This window comes from Amphichorda felina, assembly GCF_050947745.1.
Source record: "Amphichorda felina strain 45539 chromosome Unknown scaffold_4, whole genome shotgun sequence".
Taxonomy (NCBI): Eukaryota; Fungi; Ascomycota; class Sordariomycetes; order Hypocreales; family Bionectriaceae; genus Amphichorda; species Amphichorda felina.
The window spans coordinates 1,732,008-1,750,582 of record NW_028145046.1 but is presented as its reverse complement, the minus strand read 5'-3'; the positions used below and the strand labels follow the sequence as shown (position 1 = coordinate 1,750,582).

The following is an 18,575-nucleotide window of genomic DNA, read 5'->3' as shown; positions in this document are numbered from 1 at the left end:
GATGAGGGGCGCTTGTGATTCGTGAAGGTGGTGAATGAGATTGGGAAATTGAGCCAAGTCACAGATCGCTCACGTGATCGTTTGAAACTACTGCTACCAATACCTAACCAGAGGACGCCCTGGATGGTTGGCTGCCGACTCTGAGCGAGATATCTGGGGATGGCGGCGGCGCCGCATCACCTCCCACTGCATCAGACATTGTCCACGTCAAGGTGGTTTCAGAAGCGTTGATACTTTGGCTCGCCGCACTTGATTCTGCCTCTGTATTCCCATCAAATCTTGACTGCGAGCAAGAATCCGCGCTGAAGGCTGTAAAAATCTCGTAGCTATGGTTATGCAAGTGCGGGAAGGCTATAACCGGGCGAGCTGACTGGCTACCGAGGCGGCAGTGAGTCGTGATGGAGCCCAGGCCAGCCAGGTGGCAAACTCGAACTTCCATCCTGCAAAATATACTGCCTGAGGAGTAGTTATATTTCATGAGAAGACAGAGAAGATAGAGAGAAACTGTCTCCAGAATATTGATCGAATGAAATATATCTCATAACATTTTATTAAAGGCACTGCATGTCAGATGTTGGAGGAACTTGTACCCCTAAAACACGACAGCTTGAGATGCACATCTAAGTACGTACTCCGCAACAGTATCAACCTTTGCCGTCTCACAGTGTATCCTGCCTCCAACAGATCCAGTACGGTCGTTACTACGGAGTAGACATGGGTTTACATAAGTGGAGTTCTCACCCGTTGTTGTGTATGGAGGCGAAATATTTATACATATATTGATGTATCTGTATACTCATGTGTATTACTATGTATAGAATTATCAAGTAGTTCGTTTATTACTATGTGTACATTATGGAGTACGGAAGTACAGTAGTCGTCTTTTTGGTGTCTCGCCTTTTTTTTTTGCTGGCCAGTTCCTGGGGTCATAAAGCGACGACACCAACCTGAAACAATTGTCTTGGAAGGTGTCTACGAACTCAGATATCGCTGAGCAAATCTCTGATAATTTCGTCGGAGCCACTTCATTACTGTGTCAGACGGCTCATCGAAAAGCAAGATTGCCACTCTGCCGTCCCTGAAGACTGAGTTTGCTGCAATCTCAGGTAATTACTACTAATATTAATTCCGTACGAGTAGCAGATATTCTGCAGCAACTGAGACACTGTTCAGTCGCGACCTTGACGCGGAACGGAAGCGTCGCGTGGGTCTGTGAGGCCTCTGTGGCCAATTAAACGCCGTAAAACCCAGGTGTCACGTGATGCCCGCCCTTTCTTACATGGGCTGCGGTGCCCAGGCCACCATCTAAGCCACCACCTGGGCCACCTGGGCCACCCAGGCCACCTAGCCCACCACCGAGGCCACCACCCAACCTCCTAGCCAATTTGCACCCCATCAGACCCTCCGATTGGGGAGCCCACTTCCCCGACTCGCCTACGTCGCAACTCTCCACCATCAACGTTTCGCACCTTCGACACCATCGACACCACGAGTATTTATCGGGCCACGAGCACTGCCGCCCTCGGGAACGAGGAGGCGCCGTCTTGGACAAGTCCCTTCCATCACATGACCCCTTGGCGCTGGCAACTCGACACTCGCAACAACTATGGACACCTTGCTATTGAAACCACGCCGACCAGTGGAGGAGGAGGTTGAGAACTGGGACGATGGCGACTTTATGGTGGATGGCGACGATATCACCTTGCGGAGCGCCTCCTCTACCGCCAATGCTTCTTCCCGGAGGCGCGACTCCAGCTCGTCTCGCCTATCTCTGCGCTCCGAAATCGATTCTTGGGCTGGCGAGGAGGAGAAACACGTCCACATCCCCGGGGACGATGAGAAATCGACCCTAGATGCCATATCTGCGGCACAGAGTGCTGGCATCCCGCTGCCACAAAACATCCCGTCATCTGCGCTTATGGGAGGAACTATTAGGAGATTGGGAGGTCGGAAACTCCGCAAGATTACCCAGGAGGACTGGGAGAGCGACCTGGAGCTTCCTGATGCGACACAGGGCCTGAGAATGAGGCTAAAGGAACAGACTGAATTCCCAGAGACTTTACGCCAGGTCAGCGGTGGCTCAGCTCAGGGGAGCCCTACCAAGCGAGCCAAGTCACCGTTCGCTCAGTTTCAAGATGACAGAAGGGACTCGGGCAGGGCCAGCTTTGGTTCACAAGTCACTCCCGTCAATTTGGACAAGTTTAAAGATGCTGAGGAGGATGACGATTTCTTGGGGGACGGCTGCGACACCATCAAGGTCTCCAAGAGACAGACGATTAAGCCCATCTCCCTCATCACACCACCAACCCCTCGGAAGCAGGAAAAGGAAAAGCAGCCAGAAGACGACTTTGAAAAAGACCTTGAACTACCTTCTAACGGGACTCTGCGCTTGTCCACACGGAGAGATATCCCCAAGACACCATCATGGCAAGCCGATGACCTCGACTGGGGCGAGGGAAGCCTTGGCACGCGCTATGGCGGCACTCGCCGGGACACGAAATCCAATAGGAGCTCCTCGGCCTCGGCTCTAAGCCCAAGTGTGTCAAGCTCGATTACTGCCGAGAGCGAGGACGAGACCTTTGATGGACTTATCCTCCCTCCAGGGCCTGTCAATTTCCAAGATCGACTGAAGCAGCGGAGGAAAAGCCGCTCGCCGGAACGCATACCTGAAGAGCCTTCACCACCCAAGAAGACGGCTTCAGCTGAGGCGGATCGTCCAGGGTTTCTAGACGGGCTGGATATTGGAGATGGAGACGTTTTCAACTCGAGCAAACTTACCCTCCACCGCAACATCAAAGTCAAGGACGCCCGGCCTAGCAGCCCTGCTCGTCCTAAGACTGCAGTGTCTCTCACTTTCTCCAACAAGCCCTCAACTCGCATACCACGCCTAAGTCACGAACGAGCCCACTCCACCTCTCTCGAACCCGTCTCGGAGAGCGGTGGTCCCATTCCTCAGCGAGCTCGGCGTCCTGCATCCCGCCTTGGGCACTCTGCTCAGTTGTCTGTGGCGAGTCTCCCTACTCCCACAACATCCTCATCCGGTCACCAGTGGTCCCCTCCGACACCCAGCAACAGAAGAGAGCTTGGCTCCAAGGCGTCGACTCCTTCGCTCCGAAACGAGCCCACAACCACGAATGCCCAGCTTCTTAAGCAGAAGCGGTCTCTACCAGCAATCAGGGCCTTGAATCCTCCCCCGAAGCCTGTTGCTTTCCGCCATGACCGACCGCCATCCCGGACAGATAGTGGCCGCCCACACTCGGGCATCCGGGCGAAGACACCAGTAGAACGTCAGCGGGCAATAGGATCGGAGAGCCCGGCACTAACACGCAAGAATCCTCTGCCATTTCTCCCAGCTGGCGCGTCCCACACCCAGTCCCAGCATGTTGCCTCAAAATCAGCCCGCCAATTCCGCCGACATGACTCGGAGAACTCCATCGATCTTCGGCCAATCTCCCGTACAGTTTCCCGATCTGCCATACGGTCACCTAGCCCCCACCGGTATAGGGTTGCGGCAGATACGTGGGAACGCCTCAGCAGACCCAAGGGCAAGAAGAACTTTGGGGATGGCCATGAGCTAGATGGATTTGACGACCTGCCAACATCCAAGGAGACCGAGACGAGGTTCCTGAAGCAGCCCTCGTCAGGCAATGCCAAGTCTGCTCTACGAAACAGGAGTTTCCAGAACATTGCTCCTGATAGGACATCAACACCGACACCAACATGGGCCCACCACATGAAGAGTGCATCCACGCCGCATTTTGCCCGAGATACGACCGCAAGCCGCATTGCGCGTGAGACGTCCTTGGCTCACCGATCTACGTCTAGTACTGGAGGACCACTGGCGCAGATCAATGCTCAGCGGGGAACACCACTCTCTTCCAGGGTAAACGTGAACACACAACAGCCCACAGTGCGGCACAAGAAGCCTTCAAAGCGGCCGCCGCAGCTGAAACCGCATCTCATCTCCAATCTTAATAGCGGCAAAGAGTCCAAGAGTGAGTTTCTTCTTGTCCACTGGATTGACCAGATTCTAATGGCGAACCTAGTGATCAACGGCATGTTCTACAATGCTGAGACATATCGGTGGGAAGGCAATGAGAATGCCCTCAATCTGTTTGATGTTGCAGCCTCAACACCAACCACGACAACAGCTCCCCTGGTGAATGAGACCCGGGGGACACCCCCTCCCCGACCCGCACTCATCACTCAGATCAGTGCCACCAAGGGTGTGCAGGTCGTCAACGGCATGGTGTTTGACCCCGAAACTATGTGCTGGTTGAAGCTTGGTCCTCAGCAAAACACCAAATCTGACACTAGCGACCCCCTAGACAAGTTCGATGCTCTCGATAATGATGATGATGATGTCTTCAAGGACATCCCTGACCTCGAGAGCAACGCTGGGGATGAAGAAGGAAAGCCCGGTCGGGCCAGTGACATGAACGATGACTGGCTGGTGGGGGAAGAGTTCGATGTTGGACCGGAGTTCGTCCGCAGACAACGTGAAGAGGAGGATCGGTGGCGGAAGAAGTGCGAGAAGTGGGCTGGCCGAGGCGTGCGTGATCGTGAGACTTGGAGGTGGACTATTCGCGAGCTCGTCTCGCAGTTTGGCCACCTCCCGCTTTGAGACCCCTTGGAGATGCCTTTGAGACGCCCTAACGACCGACCTACGACGACTTTTTGCTTCGGACGGGTCTCACGCCAGAGACCCAGAGCGATGTTTCCTTGTCTTTGAAGCTCGCGTTTTGTAATACTTGAACCCGCCACGACCTTTACGAATGCATCAGATATATGACACGACAAAAAAAATATTCCGGCCGCAGAGCGCAAGCGTTGTTGGGAGATGGAAGCGTGAATTTTATAGCCGTTGCTATTTCATTCTCCCTGGAGGAACACGCGGCATTGGCGTTTTTATTTTGGTTGCCTCGTTGGTTGACCTATGATTGATTGTATTTGTACCAGATGATAAGTTTTTGTTTTGTTTTTGGGGATCCCGATAGACCTTTTGAGAAAGCGAAAAAGGAGGCACCGCCCGGTTTGGCGACAGCAGATAACGACGAGATGACACAAATGGATCACGATTGGAGTTTTTGTTCTACATGTGCTTTGGGGATCCTTTCTTGAACGTTCGTGAAAATAGGTGCTTGAAATGGTAAGAATACAATTATGTGCTTGGCCTCTATTTGCTCGACTTTTTCGGCTTCTTTCCTGAGCTCTTGGGGTCGAGACCTCTCCTGCGCATGGCATTGCGCTTACCCTTCTCCATGTACTCCTCGTCCTCCTCCTCGTCCCACCCGCCAAAGTCATCCTTGACCGCCTCCTCCTCATCGGTAGCGATGGGGGTCTTGTCCACGTACTCGGTGACGGCTTCATCCCTGGGCGCCTTGCCACGGGGCTCGGAGGCCTTGACGACCGTGGGGCCAATCTTCTGGAACTTGGCGACGTAGAAGCCGTCGACGTTGTACGCGTGGGGGTAGTAGCGCCTCGTGAGGCTCATGCTCGGGTCGAACTTCTTGCCGCGGTAGCTGGTGAAGCCCTCCTTGCCGAAGGGGATGGTCGTGTCGACCAGCTTGACGTTGGGGCGCTTCTTCAGGGCGTACTGGACGACCTCCTCGTTCTCCTCGATGGTGACTGAGCAGGTCGAGTAGACTATGAAGCCGCCGGTCTTGGAGGAGTGGGAGGTGGAGTCGATGGCGGCAAGGATGAGCTGCTTCTGGATGTGGGGCAGCTGCATGAAGTCGAGGTGCGTCTTGTTGGTCTTGACGCTGGGATCCTTGGCAATGACACCGGTGCCAGAGCACGGGGCATCGAGCAGGACGCGGTCAAAGCCGCCCATGGGCTTGGGAAAGTCACGGGCGTCGTAGTTTGACACGATGACGTTGCTGGCGCCGAGGCGGTGGATGTTACCAATGAGACCCTTGGAACGGGCCTTGTTGGGATCATTGGCCATGATGAAGCCTGTGTTCTTCATCATAGCGGCCATGTATGTTGTCTTACCACCGGGGGCAGCAGCCATATCCAGCACCCTCTCGTTCTCCTGGGGATCCAGCGCCATGCAGGGGAGGAACGAGGAGGCGGCCTGGAGGATGTAGTGGCCGGCAAGGTATTCCGGCGTCGCGCCAAGGGGAACACTCGTCTCGAAGATCTGAAGACCGACCTTAGACCACTTGCCAACGGGCTCAAGGGTGACACCGCGGTTGATCAGAGCCTGGGCAAGCTCTCGGCGGTTAGACCGGAGGGTGTTGGTCCTGATGACAACGGGGCGAGCAGATTCGTTGGCCTCGAAAAAGGCAAAAGCCTCACGCGGGGGGAAGAGATTGTAGAGCTTCTCGGCGAGGTAGTCCGAGTATCCGTAGTAGGCGCAAATGTCCTTCAGAAGCTGTGCCGTGTACTCGGCTCTCGACCGACCCTCCTGGTGTAGATTGGCAAAGTCGTCCAGAACTCTGATGTTCTCCGTGATCCTTGTCCGTAGAAGTTGCAGGTCAGGTGCTAATAGTGCGTTCGACTTGGCGGCCAGTTCGTCATCCTCATCGTCTTCCAGAACCTGGGGCTTATCGCCATCGATATTCGTCTGCATCGCGCTCTGTGCCAGTTCCGCTTCGTCGGCAGCCGCCTCTTCTTCCATCTCCTGGTCCAGCTTCCGCGACAACCCTACAATGTTGGCGGCTGTGAGTTTCTCCTCCGCGTCGGACTCATCCTCATCGTCCGACCACATGTGCTTGCCCTTGCCGCCAGCAGGCCCCTCGTCGCCCGAGTCAAGAACCGAGTCGTCGTCGTCAGAGCCTAGGAAATCGTCTCCCAGTGTAAGCGGCTCTTGGTCCGAAGAGCCATTCTCGAGGTCCAAGTCTGCGAACTCATCCCCCATTTCCTCCTCGTCGTCCGACAGGTCCTCAAAGAGCGGCTTCGCAGCCTTCTTTGCCTTGCCATTCGTCTTGGGCGCCGGGGTCTCCTTCGCGGGCTTCGCTCCGTTCGACTTCTTCAGCGCCGACTTCTTAGGGGCAGCGCCATTGCTCTTGGGAGCGGCCTCCTTGGGCGCAGCCTCCTTGGCCGTCTTCCGCTTCTTCTTGGGTGCGCCAGCGGGCGCTTCGGCGGGCGCGTCGACAGGCAATCCGGCCTTGCGCTTGAGCTTTGCGAAGTGTTCTTCCGACAGGGCCTCCGGGGGGCCCTGCTTCTTCATACGCCGACCAACACCCATTTTTGACTTTCAGAATTGGATGTTTGGGGAAATAATGCGAACAGTTTTTGTTCCACGGTATCCAATGTCCGTCGGTGCTGAGGCTGGAAGCAATCCATGACCGCCCCACCGAAACTTTTTTTTCTTAGGCGGTCGGCCAAAAAAAAAGTACCAAGCAAGGGTCCGATAACGATCGGCGAAACCTCGTATCGAAGGGACCCACCACGTGATTGCCCCCCTCCAACTACGGGAGCTTGGCGTAGCTGCCATTGACTTCCATGACCGGTTTCTTTACTCGAGAGGAAGTCGGCGGCTCTTACATCTGGACTTAAAGCTACCCATAGCGGCCATTCATTCCCCATTGCTATACACACAGGTCGTTTGATCTGCCCGAATTGTGCCTCGGCGCCAAACCTATCGCGCGTCTCTCCTCCCACCCCGCTTCGAGCAAGCCAACTGTCCCTCCACAGCATCGTCATCGCCCATCGCACCACAATGGCCGAGGCATCATTCGCCCAGACATTTCTCACAACGCTTGATGCGCGCCCCATCAAGCTGTCTCCCGACCATGTCGAGGACCCAAGAAGCTTCCCGGCGCGGGCACCCGTACGCAGATCTCCCCCACCTCCCCCTGTCCCCCCCTCTATCTAGGGGTAGCAACACGCCGCCAGCTAACAACGGAACCAGTACATCCTCCCCCGAATGCCTAAGCCCATGAGCAAGCCGACGAAGCTAGCGCCGGGCCAGGAGCGCAGTGTCAAGGTTACGCTCAAGTCGCTGCGCAACCCACCCCTCGACATCAAGCTCACGTCGCAACCCCTGAACACGTCGATACTCGACATCAAGAGCCAGGTCATGGCCCAGACACGGATACCGGTGGAGAAGATGAAGGTCCTTCACAACAAGAAGCCCGTACCGGAGAGCAAGATTCTCAAGGATATTCTGGGAGAGTCAGACATGGCGGTGGAATTCTCTGTCATGGTCATTGGGGGCGCGGCCGCCATACCACCTGAGGAAAAGGCCGAGGCTGCAGTTCCCGAGGCCTCAGGAGCTTCAGCGCTAGAGACGGACCAATTCTGGTCGGACCTGAAGGGATTCCTGTCGCAGCGCTTAAAGGATGAGAGCGAGGCCGAGCGCCTGTCCAGCTTATTCAAGGACAGCTGGCAGAGCGGCAGATCGAGTCCATGACCATAGGTTAATGTTAATGATGAAAATATTGCGAAATGGGCAAAGTATTGGTGTGGTAGAGGAGGGCCAATGTCCTCCACATCCAGCGCGTGAACTTTTTTATTTGCTTTGGTACGGTATATCATCATGGGCTGGCCAAATCAAGAAAATTTGTTGCACCCGGACCACTGATTGCGTCCATCTGACGAACTCTTTCCTAGGAGGTCGCCCGTCTTCCTTTACATCATCGCCTTGGCAATGCATTCTTGCAGCCATCACCGGTCGCTCAAAGAAGAAGAAACCCCCCCAGGAAGCATAATTAATTCATTCGCTCACACAAGGACGGCACCGGGGCGTATCGCAGTCGATGCACTTAACCGGCGAGACCCTTGCTGACAGTCTTGAGGATGGTATCGTACTCAATGTCATCGGGGTCGTTGGCCTGGAGCTCGGTGGCAATGCCAGTCAGGCTTCGCTTCAGGGCCTCCTTGGAGGAGGCGTAGATCATCTTGGGCTGCAGCAAAGTTAGTGCGATGATCCATACCCGAGGTTCAATCTCCCAATACGTACCTGGACACCGGCATCATCAGGAGACCAGGCGATGAAGGTAATCTTGTTGCTGCAGGTGTGTCAGGCAATGTTCGGATCGACGGCCAAGCAGTGCTCCATACCGGATACCGTCGCCAGAGGCGAGGCTGTACTCGAAGTCGTAGACGGCGTAACGGGGACCCTTGCCGACAACACCCTAATGCGTCATTAGCATATCTCCAGGATGGGCGGAGCAGCAACCGCTATCAGAGGTAAACGGACAGATTTGCTCTTAGCGGTGGCGTTGATGAGCTTCTCGCGGAAGTTGTCCCAGTCCTTGTCATCAGAGGCCTCCTCGACGACAATCTCCTTGTAGTTGTCCGACAGCTTGAAGACAATGTACTTGTACTTCTTGTTGAGCTTCAGCTCGTTGAAGGCAGTGATGCAATCCTGGGAAACGGTCGCTCTGCATTGCGGGCAACCCGGCGACGGCGTTAGCGGTGGTTTCTGCGGTTGCAGCTGTTTTCCTCCCAACCAGCTAAGCTCCCCGGGTGCCCCGCGACCGACTCCGTCGTCATAGTTGGCGGCGACGGTCGCGGGGCGGGGTAGCAGTTGGAGGAGGGGCGACAGGTGAGACAAACCCGGATTGAGACTATTGCAAGTTCAGAGTTAGAATCCCGTCAGGGTAGAGCGGATTGGACCTGCAGCTTACCATGGTTGCGGTTGTGGATTTGCGGGAGAAGGTTGTGGTGACGGGTGAGGGGATCTGGCTGGGGGGAGCTTGTCAGTTAACGGCGCGCGCAAAGGGCGCCCCAGGAGGGCGAATGCGAGCCAGGGGTGGGGTTAATAAATGGGAGCATGACTAACAGAGATGAAGTATCGTGACGCCTGCAGCCTGCAATGTGTTGCAATGCAAGGAAATAGGTGGCTTCGCCGGAGCTTTCGTGGGGGAGCGGGAGACGAGGACGTTAGGTTCAGGTATCCAAGTTGGGATGGATGGAGGGGAAACTTGGAACTTACGAGGTGGGCAGTGGCTCCGCTCGCCCCTGCTTCCAGGTTGCGAGAAAAATACCAGTAGGGGGTGACCGTCAGGATGTAACACGTGACCCACCCGGAGCAGGCAACTGCTGATTTCCTGGGGCCTGGCGACTTGTCGACTGTCGATTGCCGCCTGAGCCTCATTGCTAACGAATTCAATGAGCAAACTGGCCAGGTGACGAGCTTGTGCAATAGTTGATGCCTCAAGGCACCCATCACAGCATGCCCGCTGACTGACGTAGCGCGAGGATCGCCACTAGTCGGCCCTCCCGGGACCATTAGCTTCACTCAGGGGAGCAGCAAAGGTAGTTTACAAGTGTTTTTGTTTTACTTCTACAATGCTATGTATTATACAATATTCCAACAAAGTTGCCAGGGAATCTGCCAAGGGTATGAAAACAGATCTGCGAAGGGGTAGATGTCGCAGCAAGTATAGTGGAGAGCGGAGATTCGCAAGGCCCCCAGATCCGTCCCTGATAACACCGAAGCCATGCCACCCCCAATGTCCGGTAACTTTTAAAGTGAGGCCCGTATCAGGCCACATGCATCATCAGTTGCCTTTTCTTACATCATGCCACCCATACCGCCCATACCACCCATACCGCCCATGCCACCCATGGGAGGGCCACCAGCACCCTTCTCCTCAGCAGCCTCGACGATGGCAACCTCAGTGGTGCCCAGGAGCGAGGCAACGCCGCTGGCATCAATGAGACCAGTGCGGACAACCTTGAGAGGATCAAGGATACCAGCAGCAATCATGTCGACGTACTCGCCCTTGGAGCTGTCGAAGCCCTTGTTGAAGTCGTTGACGTACTCGTCAGTGAGCTTGCCGACGACGACGGAGCCCTCCAGACCAGCGTTCTCGATGATGGAGCGGGCAGGGCGGGTGATGGCGTTCTTGACAATGGTAACACCAAGCTGCTGGTCGAAGTTAGCAGCCTTGATGTTGCCGAGAGCCTGGCCGGAGGCCTTCAGCAGGGCAGTGCCACCACCGGGCAGGATACCCTCCTCAACGGCAGCGCGGGTAGCGTTGAGGGCATCCACGAAGCGGTCCTTCTTCTCACCAACCTCAACCTCGGAGGAGCCGCCGACCTTGATGACGGCAACACCACCGGAGAGCTTGGCCAGACGCTCCTGGAGCTTCTCCTTCTCGTACTCGGAGGTGGTGGGGTCAGCCATGACACCACGGATCTGCTCGCAGCGCTGAGTGATGGAGTCCTTGGTACCCTCGCCGTTGAGAATGATGGTGTCCTCCTTGGTGATGGTGATGGATCCGGTCTTTCCGAGCAGGTCGGGGGTGACCTTGTCGAGCTTAATGTCGAGCTCATCAGTGAAGACGGTGCCGTTGGTCAAGACAGCAATGTCGCCGAGAATGGACTTGCGGTTGTCACCGAAACCAGGGGCCTTGACGGCAGCGGCCTGGATCTGGCCACGGAGCTTGTTCAGGATAAGGACGGCAAGAGCCTCACCCTCAATGTCCTCAGCAATGATGACAAGGGGACGGCGCATCTTGGTAGCGAGCTCAAGGGCAGGGATGATGTCCTGGACGGCGGAGATCTTCTTCTCGGAGAGCAGGAGGAGGGGCTCCTCGAACTCAGCCTTCTGGGCCTTGGTGTCGGTAATGAAGTAAGGGGAGACGAAGCCACGGTCGAAGCGCATACCCTCGGTGACCTCAAGCTCGTCCTGCATGGTCTTGCCCTCCTTGACGGTGATGACACCCTCCTTGCCAACCTTCTCCATGGCACTGGCAATCATCTTGCCAACGTGGTGGTCGCCGTTGGCGGAGATGGTAGCGACCTGGGCAACCTCCTCGGTGGTTGTGATGTCGCGCTTGTGCTTCTGGAGGAACTCGACGACAGCGTCGGTGGCAGCCTGGATACCGCGGCGAAGGTCCATGGGGTTGCAGCCAGCAGCAACGTTCTTGACGGTCTCGGAGAAGATGGCACGGGCGAGGACGGTGGCGGTCGTGGTACCATCACCGGCAACCTCGTTGGTCTTGGACGCGACATCCTGTAGGAGGCGGGCACCGAGGTTCTCGAACTTGTCCTTGAGGGAGATGGCCCTGGCGACGGTGACACCATCTGTCAGAGTTAGCATCACTGCTCGGAGAACACGCCCGAGAGTTCACTAAAGTAAGACTTACCCTTCGTGATCTTAGGGGAGCCGAAGCTGGACTCAATCAGGACGTTGCGGCCCTTGGGACCGAGCGTCGTGGCAACGGCCTTGGCCAGAGTGTCAACACCAGCCAGCAGGGCGGCGCGACCCTCAACACCGAACTTGAGCTCCTGTGTGATGCCCGTCAGCAAGCTTCTTTGCATTAACAAAATCCATCTCGGACACGCCGTACCTTGTGGGCGAAGCGCAGCTGCTGACCAAGACCGGCACCAGCTCGGTACTTGGAAGCTGCGGAGGACAGAGCCGAAGCCCGTACCCGAGAGCTCATGGCGCGCTGCATTGCGGTGTGTGTGGGTAGAGAATTACAAGGGTATACTGTTATACAAGACGGAAACGAGAAAAGATGCAGTGCCTCGGCTCGGGATGCAAGGCTGCAGCGAATTGATGGAGTCTGGGGAAGATGAGGGATGATGAGGACGGGAGAGGAAGAAGTTTGGAGGAGGTCTAGAGCGGCTGCGTCTTTGGAGAAGCTTTGCGCCGGCCCCAAAAAAATTGTCACGGAGCGTCGGCTAAACCTCCTCCCCAGAGATGCCGCCAGTGGCCGAAACGGTCCTAGCGCCTCGCTGCCCATTCCACTCCTTTCCAGCGATGTCTTCCACCCCACGATGGAATATTCCAGCCCACTTCACTCCGTTGCCCAGCTACGAATACCCATTTGCCATAATGCCGTAATGACCGTCAATGCCGTTAATGTCATTTCCCGGTTCGAGTTTCTGTGGCGGCCTATTGTCAGTGTAGTAGGATCCTATCCATTGGTGGGAGAATCACACATCCCATACATAATCAGACTTGGAGCTCTGCATCGATCACTGATCAACGTCCTTAAAGGCATCAGATCGTGAGTTGTTCGGTTTATTATTATTTGCATCTCCGCTCCTGCCTGTATTGTACACCCATCGTGGCCAGTCGACCTTGCACTCGGTCTCTCTCTCTCTCGCTTTTGTCTACCCTTTTGTACTTGGGCATCTGTTGCAAACCAAAGACCCTGAAACCAAACCGCAAATTCACAACCAAGTATATCCTTTCCTGATCGCAATAAAGCAAAAATTCCGTTTCTTTCCTGACTCCACTCCCCGTTGTTCTGGGTATCACGGGGACCCTCCCCTGTATGGTCTACTTTCCAGAAGCCAGGTATAAAACAAGCAACGATTCACAATCCAACCGTCATCCCTGTAGGTGATGACTTGGCCATAAGAGAGTCGACGACGCGAACAATTCAAAACATACGGCGAGGTGCTGTATCTTGTCCACGCACCAAACATCCGGTCTGGACTGGTCAATCAAACTGTTGTACAAGAAAAGCTGCTCTGGTCACAAACGCTCTCGATATGCGCCCAATGACCATCAAACGTTGATAGTCTCTGCAGGATTGACCGTGTCAAGGATGTCACCGCCATTTTCGTTCTACGCGTTGTCAGTTGCGAGGCTTCAGCCAATTAAAGGGTTACTCTATTGTACTCACGATGAGGTCGTCTAACTCGCTTGACTGAGTTCCACTGGAGCTCGAAGTCTCCGTGAGCAAGGGGTCGGGCTTTCCCTCTTTAGCGGAAGCATCTCCTACAGGCCGATCATCGGGTTTCTCTCCCTTACGATCGTGTCCCTGGAGGGGATAGAAAGAAGGTGGCATTGTGTATCCCATCTGCCACGGTGCAAAACCATATGGAGCGTGGGAGTAAAAGTCTAGCGGGTGTTTCAACCCAGGCACCCCTCCCTCAGGATGGTGGTGTGTTTTGGGTATTTCGAATGGATCACCAAAGGCGTACGCCGGGCGGTGACGCTCAGCACCATTTGGAGGGCGGAGATGAGCAAATGGTGGGTAATATCCACCATCAAAAAGAGAATGGGACATACTCGTCCCATCGTCATCGTCATGGCCATGATCGCGGCGGGCCTGTGGGCTGGTGTGCATGGTGGCGTCGCTATCCAAAAAGGACTAAAACTCATGAGCCAGCGTTTCCACTTATGCTTGGTCTTTACTTACATCGTCAAGACGCATGCTCTCATGGCCAACGGCGCTCAGACCTGGAAGGTCCGGATACAGGCTTCCGTTCTCGATTTCCAATTTGGCGGCATGGCGATCAACGCTAATGTGCCGATGAGATCGACCAAAGGGGGTGGGGGAATCCTGTGACTCCATGCTACCCTCTGAACTACCACGGACGGGAGCGTCGCAATCAGACTCATCGTCGTCGACGTAGGCGTCGGGGAGACTGAATTTCCGGTCATCCATGGATTCGTCGAACCTGACGGGACGTGTAGTCTCCTTGTCGTTTCCGTTCATGTCCTGCCTGATATAGCCGCGAATCTCGGGGTCAGATGTTTCGCCTGCGGCTGGGCGCGTGGGCACTGGAGGCACCAAGTGTCCTTCGGCGATAAGCTCGCGCCTGAGGCGATTGAGATGCTGCATGACGGCGGCGCCAGAAGAACCGGGGTGAAGCCGGTGAGCGATAGCATCCCAAGGGAGGTTGACTTTGTGGCGAGTACACTCATACTGGAGATGGAGAAGCAACTTCTCCGCCATTCGAGGTCCTTGGAAGGTTTCTCGTCAGCCACAGCACCCCTCTCAACAATGGGGTTCACTCACGGCCCCAGACTATCAAGCTTCGCCCAGTCACGCGGCCATTGCCTCGTCGTTGCTGGTCAGTTGGGAGGGTAGAGGTGTATGCGGTTTCTTTTCCGGAGGTCTTCTTTCGCGCGGAAGAACGAGGAGTGAGAGTAGGCGAGCCCTCGGACTTGATTGCTCTAGAGTTGGAGCGTCGGGTCTTGACAGGCGTATTTTCAGCCCTGGTGGAAGCTCTTTTGGCGGATCCAACACCCATGTTTGCTTCCTAGAGGGTACGGTGAATGCGTGTTTGCGATATGTTGTCCCGGCCCTGCCTGGAGATGTTAAGAAATTGTGTAGAGGTAAATGGTGAGAGTTTTGTGAAGGAGCAACAGCACGGGGACAAATATGGCTGCTGGAGAGAAGAAAAGACGAAAACGGTAACGCACAAGCCTGCTCGCAATGGTGTTTCCCTGGAGGGAGGGACGAAAGCTTCAACAGCGAGGCAAGCTATGCCCTAGGGTAGGACGTCGAGAGATTCCGTCAAAGGCAACCAAGAAGTCGGTGCGAAGGGTGAATTCGAGGTGTTGATAAGGAAAAGGTGAGGTGAGGGAGTCTCAAGGTGGCAGGAAAAACAAAAGAGAGGTGGGCGGCCATCCAAGTGCCAGCTGGGGCTGTCCAGGTTTCTTGCCAGCTGCCAACAGCTGGGAGACTACCGTCACCTACACTGCTCCCCGTTACCACAGAGATGAGGCGCTAGAGGAGAACAGATTGAAGACCAAGCGGTGACCGCTAGGGCCTGGAAAACCCCAACTTAGCTACCTGCTAAAGCAAGCTGCCAGAGTAGAGCTGCAGTCCCTGCATGTCCTGATGACAGGGCATGGTTGATGATAGTCCACCCCGATTTCACGTAGGATGGAAGCAGTGTTTCTGGGCGTTCAACATGGGCATTTCAAGGACTGGATAAAAACGAGGTTCGAAGCTTGGATGTATTGCGCTGCTGTATGCGCATGTGGTATCTATATTCGAATTGTCCTTGTGTAACCATGTTTCCCTAACTGACCGCTTTCAAGCTGATGCTGGTGCTTTCAATACCTCCTAGTACCTATACATGTACACAACATGACTTTGAGAAACCATGCAATCAAACGAAGCTCCTTTTTGTCTCGACTACCCCTTTTTATGTCTGCTCCTCACCGCCTAAACATCCTTTTCAGCGCCTTGCTGAGACTCCTCCCACCTTTCGGATTAGACGATGCTGTTGTAATGTTGGCTGCTTGGAGCTTCTCAACTACTTTGGCAGCGAGAATATCATGATTCAACCGCTTTTGTCTGGACTCCTCTTCTGCGAGCATGAACATGGCCTGTTGCTGAACCTCCATGACCTGGCGGATTGCCTCTTGAGCATGCTGCTGAGACGCATTGGCGACGATCTGGGTTACAGCAGGGGCTAGGTTCATGACGACCTGGGAGAGATGGGTTGTGAGGTCAGTTAGGAGTGACAGGTTTCTGGACGTGGTATGGATGAGCTTAGACTGTGGGTCGATCATGGAGCTTAGCATCTCGGTTATGTCTTCTTGGTGTTGTAAGAGATGGCGAAATGTGTCGTTGTTGTAGCTTTGGGCATCTTCTTGACGCTGCAAGAGATGGTGGAATGTGTTGTTGTGGTGACTGTGAATGTCGTTGTGGTGATTGTGAATGCCGTTGTTATGGTTGTGGATATCATTCTGTCCCTTGAAGCAACGAAGATCCGAACGAAGAGGCTCTGTAGCATCAACCAATGTCTGATCTGCCGCCTGCTCAACAATTGAGAGGAGCTCTTCCCCAAGTGTCTCGACATCCACGGCCGGCAATGAATGCGAACATGAACTCTTGCTGTGAACACTCCTGGGACTGGCTGTCGCCGCGTCAAAGAAGTAGCGCTCCTGCTCAATGGACCGAAGGTAGTTGTTGACCCTGCGTGCTGCCTCGCGCTTTGTCTCTTCTTCGCTGAGCGCCGAGTCGCGCTCGCGGATACGCCGTGTGACCTCGACGCGGAGCTGGGCGTAGGACTTGGGGATATCTGTGGAAACGTCGCCACGGACTTCGTGGAGGCGGGTCAGAAAGCCATAGTCCTCAACGACGGCCTGGACGTCCATGGGTGAGGATGTGGTGTGAGGCATCTCACCGTTCTGGCGGGCCTGAGCGAGGGCGTCGTTCATGGCGCGCATGTCGCTGGGTGTGAGGGACACCTCCGTCACTGTGGTCACGGATGATGAGGGGGGATTCAGACTCTCATTAGAGGCGGCACGCTTGATGGGAGAATCAGAGAGAGTTCTGAGGCGTTGGCTGCTCATGCTGCTGGTGCTGGTGTTGTCGGTACTGCAGGACTTTGGTGGCCTCTCGTAGCTGGCCGCGCTGAGTAGAGGGTACTCGAGATCTTGAGACATGATGTGATGAAAATTGTTGATGAGTTTGGAATAGACGGTGTTACAGAATTGATGTTGTCGCCAGAATAGCCTTGGACGATGGTATCTGGAGGATGAAGAGGAAGAAGTCCGAGATGCCCAGGTTGAGGGTTGTTTGAGGAAGAGCGAGGCCATGTCCCAAGCCCTCAATGAGAAAGTGTCCCATGAAGCCATTGTGGAAGAATCTTTACCATTGAACATGCACACAACTAGGCGCTCGCTGAGGTGGACAATAGGAAAGGGGCTGAGGGACCTGGCGTCTGGGTGGGGCCGTCGGTGTAAGTGAGCTGTAGCAAGGTGAGGTGAGGTGAGAAGACCCCATTTGCCTTATTGACACAGCACTCAATATAAGAGACAATGCTAGCATAAATTTTCAGGTGATTGTGCACTTTCTCGCCGGTCCACAGCCCACTTGTTGCGTGTCCTGGCTATGTTCGCTTGATGTCGGCCCACCAGCCCAAGAACTGCGGCCATATTTACAAGACGCCGAGGGCGGACCATTGAAAGCGCCTCTTGATGAAGAATGACAATTATTTATTGTAATTCCAAGTACCAGATTAAGCCAGAGCTACTGGATACTATGAACCTCCTACCTCTGCAGCCCCGTCTTCCAAATATCAATGTGTCAAGGCGGCCGTGACCCCCTTTTCTGCAATCCTGCTTCAAAGACGCTGAGTATGAAGATACGTATTTGCGTATCAAGAGAAATTGCACCGAGATCTAAATTTCGGCCTCGGTCAAGTTCATATCAGAGGGTATATCTGTCAGAATATCAATGATTAGCACAAGGCCAGACATTAAAAGCAAACCGCAAGGGCACATACCGGAGAGTCCAGAGTCCTCATCCTCATTCTTGACTTTCTGAGTCTTCTTCTTGTTGGAAGCCTTGACAGGCTTGGCATTTTCCTCGTCGTCGCTCTCCTTCTTGACGGCCTTGGACTTGAGAGGGGCCCGACCACGCTTCTTGACGGGCGGCTCGTCCGAGGCAGCATCACCAGCACCGCGTTTCCTGCTAGCAGAGTTCTTGTTGGGGGTGGCTTCGGTATCTGTTGGAGACGGTGGGTTGGCAGCGGCAGCATTGTGCGCCTTGAGCATTCTTTCATAGCGCTTCTGGCTGCTCAGAGATGGTCAGTCAGCCGGTTATTCTCTCCACAAGGAAGGATGTGGGACATGATGAGTACTCACGCAGCAGCCTTCGAGACAATGCTGAGTTCGGTAGCGACGGCACTAAAGTCGGGCTGTTCTTGATTAGCTAGCCTGACCAAGCGTTCTTGATGGCGAGACTATCCAGCTTACCCGACCATTGTTGGTGTTGCGGATGCAGGACAGTAGGAACTTGACCTGCTCCGAAGCGTCGATCTTGCCAGCCATCTTGAGATACTGTGATTACTTTTTACTTTCGTAAGTGTCTTGATACCACGGAGTAGGTCTCGGTGTTTTTCAGGAGTGGTGAGAGGGTGTGTAGCAGGGCCGCAAGCCAAGCCAAGCTGGCGATGTCAAACAACGG

The 18,575-nt window shown here is 54.8% G+C and overlaps 8 protein-coding genes across 8 annotated transcripts; 2 read left to right on the top strand and 6 right to left on the bottom strand.

Moving 5' to 3' along the window:
• Nucleotides 1–1,606: 1,606 nt before the first annotated feature.
• Nucleotides 1,607–4,624, top strand: ACO1O0_004324 (uncharacterized protein; the record flags this gene model as incomplete). Its single annotated transcript, XM_083193764.1, has 1 exon — nucleotides 1,607–4,624. One exon carries the CDS (start codon nucleotides 1,607–1,609, stop codon nucleotides 4,622–4,624), a length of 3,018 nt encoding a protein of 1,005 aa, XP_083050712.1.
• Nucleotides 4,625–5,176: 552 nt separating this feature from the next.
• Nucleotides 5,177–7,192, bottom strand: NOP2 (rRNA (cytosine-C5-)-methyltransferase NOP2; the record flags this gene model as incomplete). Its single annotated transcript, XM_083193763.1, has 1 exon — nucleotides 5,177–7,192. One exon carries the CDS (start codon nucleotides 7,190–7,192, stop codon nucleotides 5,177–5,179), a length of 2,016 nt encoding a protein of 671 aa, XP_083050711.1.
• Nucleotides 7,193–7,666: 474 nt separating this feature from the next.
• Nucleotides 7,667–8,359, top strand: ACO1O0_004322 (cell-cycle control medial ring component-domain-containing protein; the record flags this gene model as incomplete). Its single annotated transcript, XM_083193762.1, has 2 exons — nucleotides 7,667–7,777; nucleotides 7,859–8,359. The coding sequence occupies 2 exons, from the start codon at nucleotides 7,667–7,669 to the stop codon at nucleotides 8,357–8,359; spliced, it is 612 nt and encodes a 203-aa protein (XP_083050710.1).
• A 352-nt stretch (nucleotides 8,360–8,711) lies between these two features.
• Nucleotides 8,712–9,581, bottom strand: COF1 (actin-binding ADF family protein; the record flags this gene model as incomplete). Its single annotated transcript, XM_083193761.1, has 5 exons — nucleotides 8,712–8,852; nucleotides 8,909–8,957; nucleotides 9,010–9,083; nucleotides 9,149–9,316; nucleotides 9,579–9,581. 5 exons carry the CDS (start codon nucleotides 9,579–9,581, stop codon nucleotides 8,712–8,714), a joined length of 435 nt encoding a protein of 144 aa, XP_083050709.1.
• An 887-nt stretch (nucleotides 9,582–10,468) lies between these two features.
• Nucleotides 10,469–12,359, bottom strand: HSP60 (Hsp60 family chaperonin; the record flags this gene model as incomplete). The annotated part of the gene is made up of 3 exons (XM_083193760.1): nucleotides 10,469–11,985; nucleotides 12,048–12,189; nucleotides 12,252–12,359. The coding sequence occupies 3 exons, from the start codon at nucleotides 12,357–12,359 to the stop codon at nucleotides 10,469–10,471; spliced, it is 1,767 nt and encodes a 588-aa protein (XP_083050708.1).
• A 1,680-nt stretch (nucleotides 12,360–14,039) lies between these two features.
• ACO1O0_004319 (uncharacterized protein) lies at nucleotides 14,040–14,600 on the bottom strand (the record flags this gene model as incomplete). The annotated part of the gene is made up of 1 exon (XM_083193759.1): nucleotides 14,040–14,600. The coding sequence occupies one exon, from the start codon at nucleotides 14,598–14,600 to the stop codon at nucleotides 14,040–14,042; it is 561 nt and encodes a 186-aa protein (XP_083050707.1).
• Nucleotides 14,601–15,814: 1,214 nt separating this feature from the next.
• ACO1O0_004318 (uncharacterized protein) lies at nucleotides 15,815–17,050 on the bottom strand (the record flags this gene model as incomplete). Its single annotated transcript, XM_083193758.1, has 1 exon — nucleotides 15,815–17,050. One exon carries the CDS (start codon nucleotides 17,048–17,050, stop codon nucleotides 15,815–15,817), a length of 1,236 nt encoding a protein of 411 aa, XP_083050706.1.
• Nucleotides 17,051–17,788: 738 nt separating this feature from the next.
• Nucleotides 17,789–18,439, bottom strand: ACO1O0_004317 (uncharacterized protein; the record flags this gene model as incomplete). Its single annotated transcript, XM_083193757.1, has 4 exons — nucleotides 17,789–17,829; nucleotides 17,893–18,182; nucleotides 18,254–18,306; nucleotides 18,365–18,439. 4 exons carry the CDS (start codon nucleotides 18,437–18,439, stop codon nucleotides 17,789–17,791), a joined length of 459 nt encoding a protein of 152 aa, XP_083050705.1.
• Nucleotides 18,440–18,575: the final 136 nt, after the last annotated feature.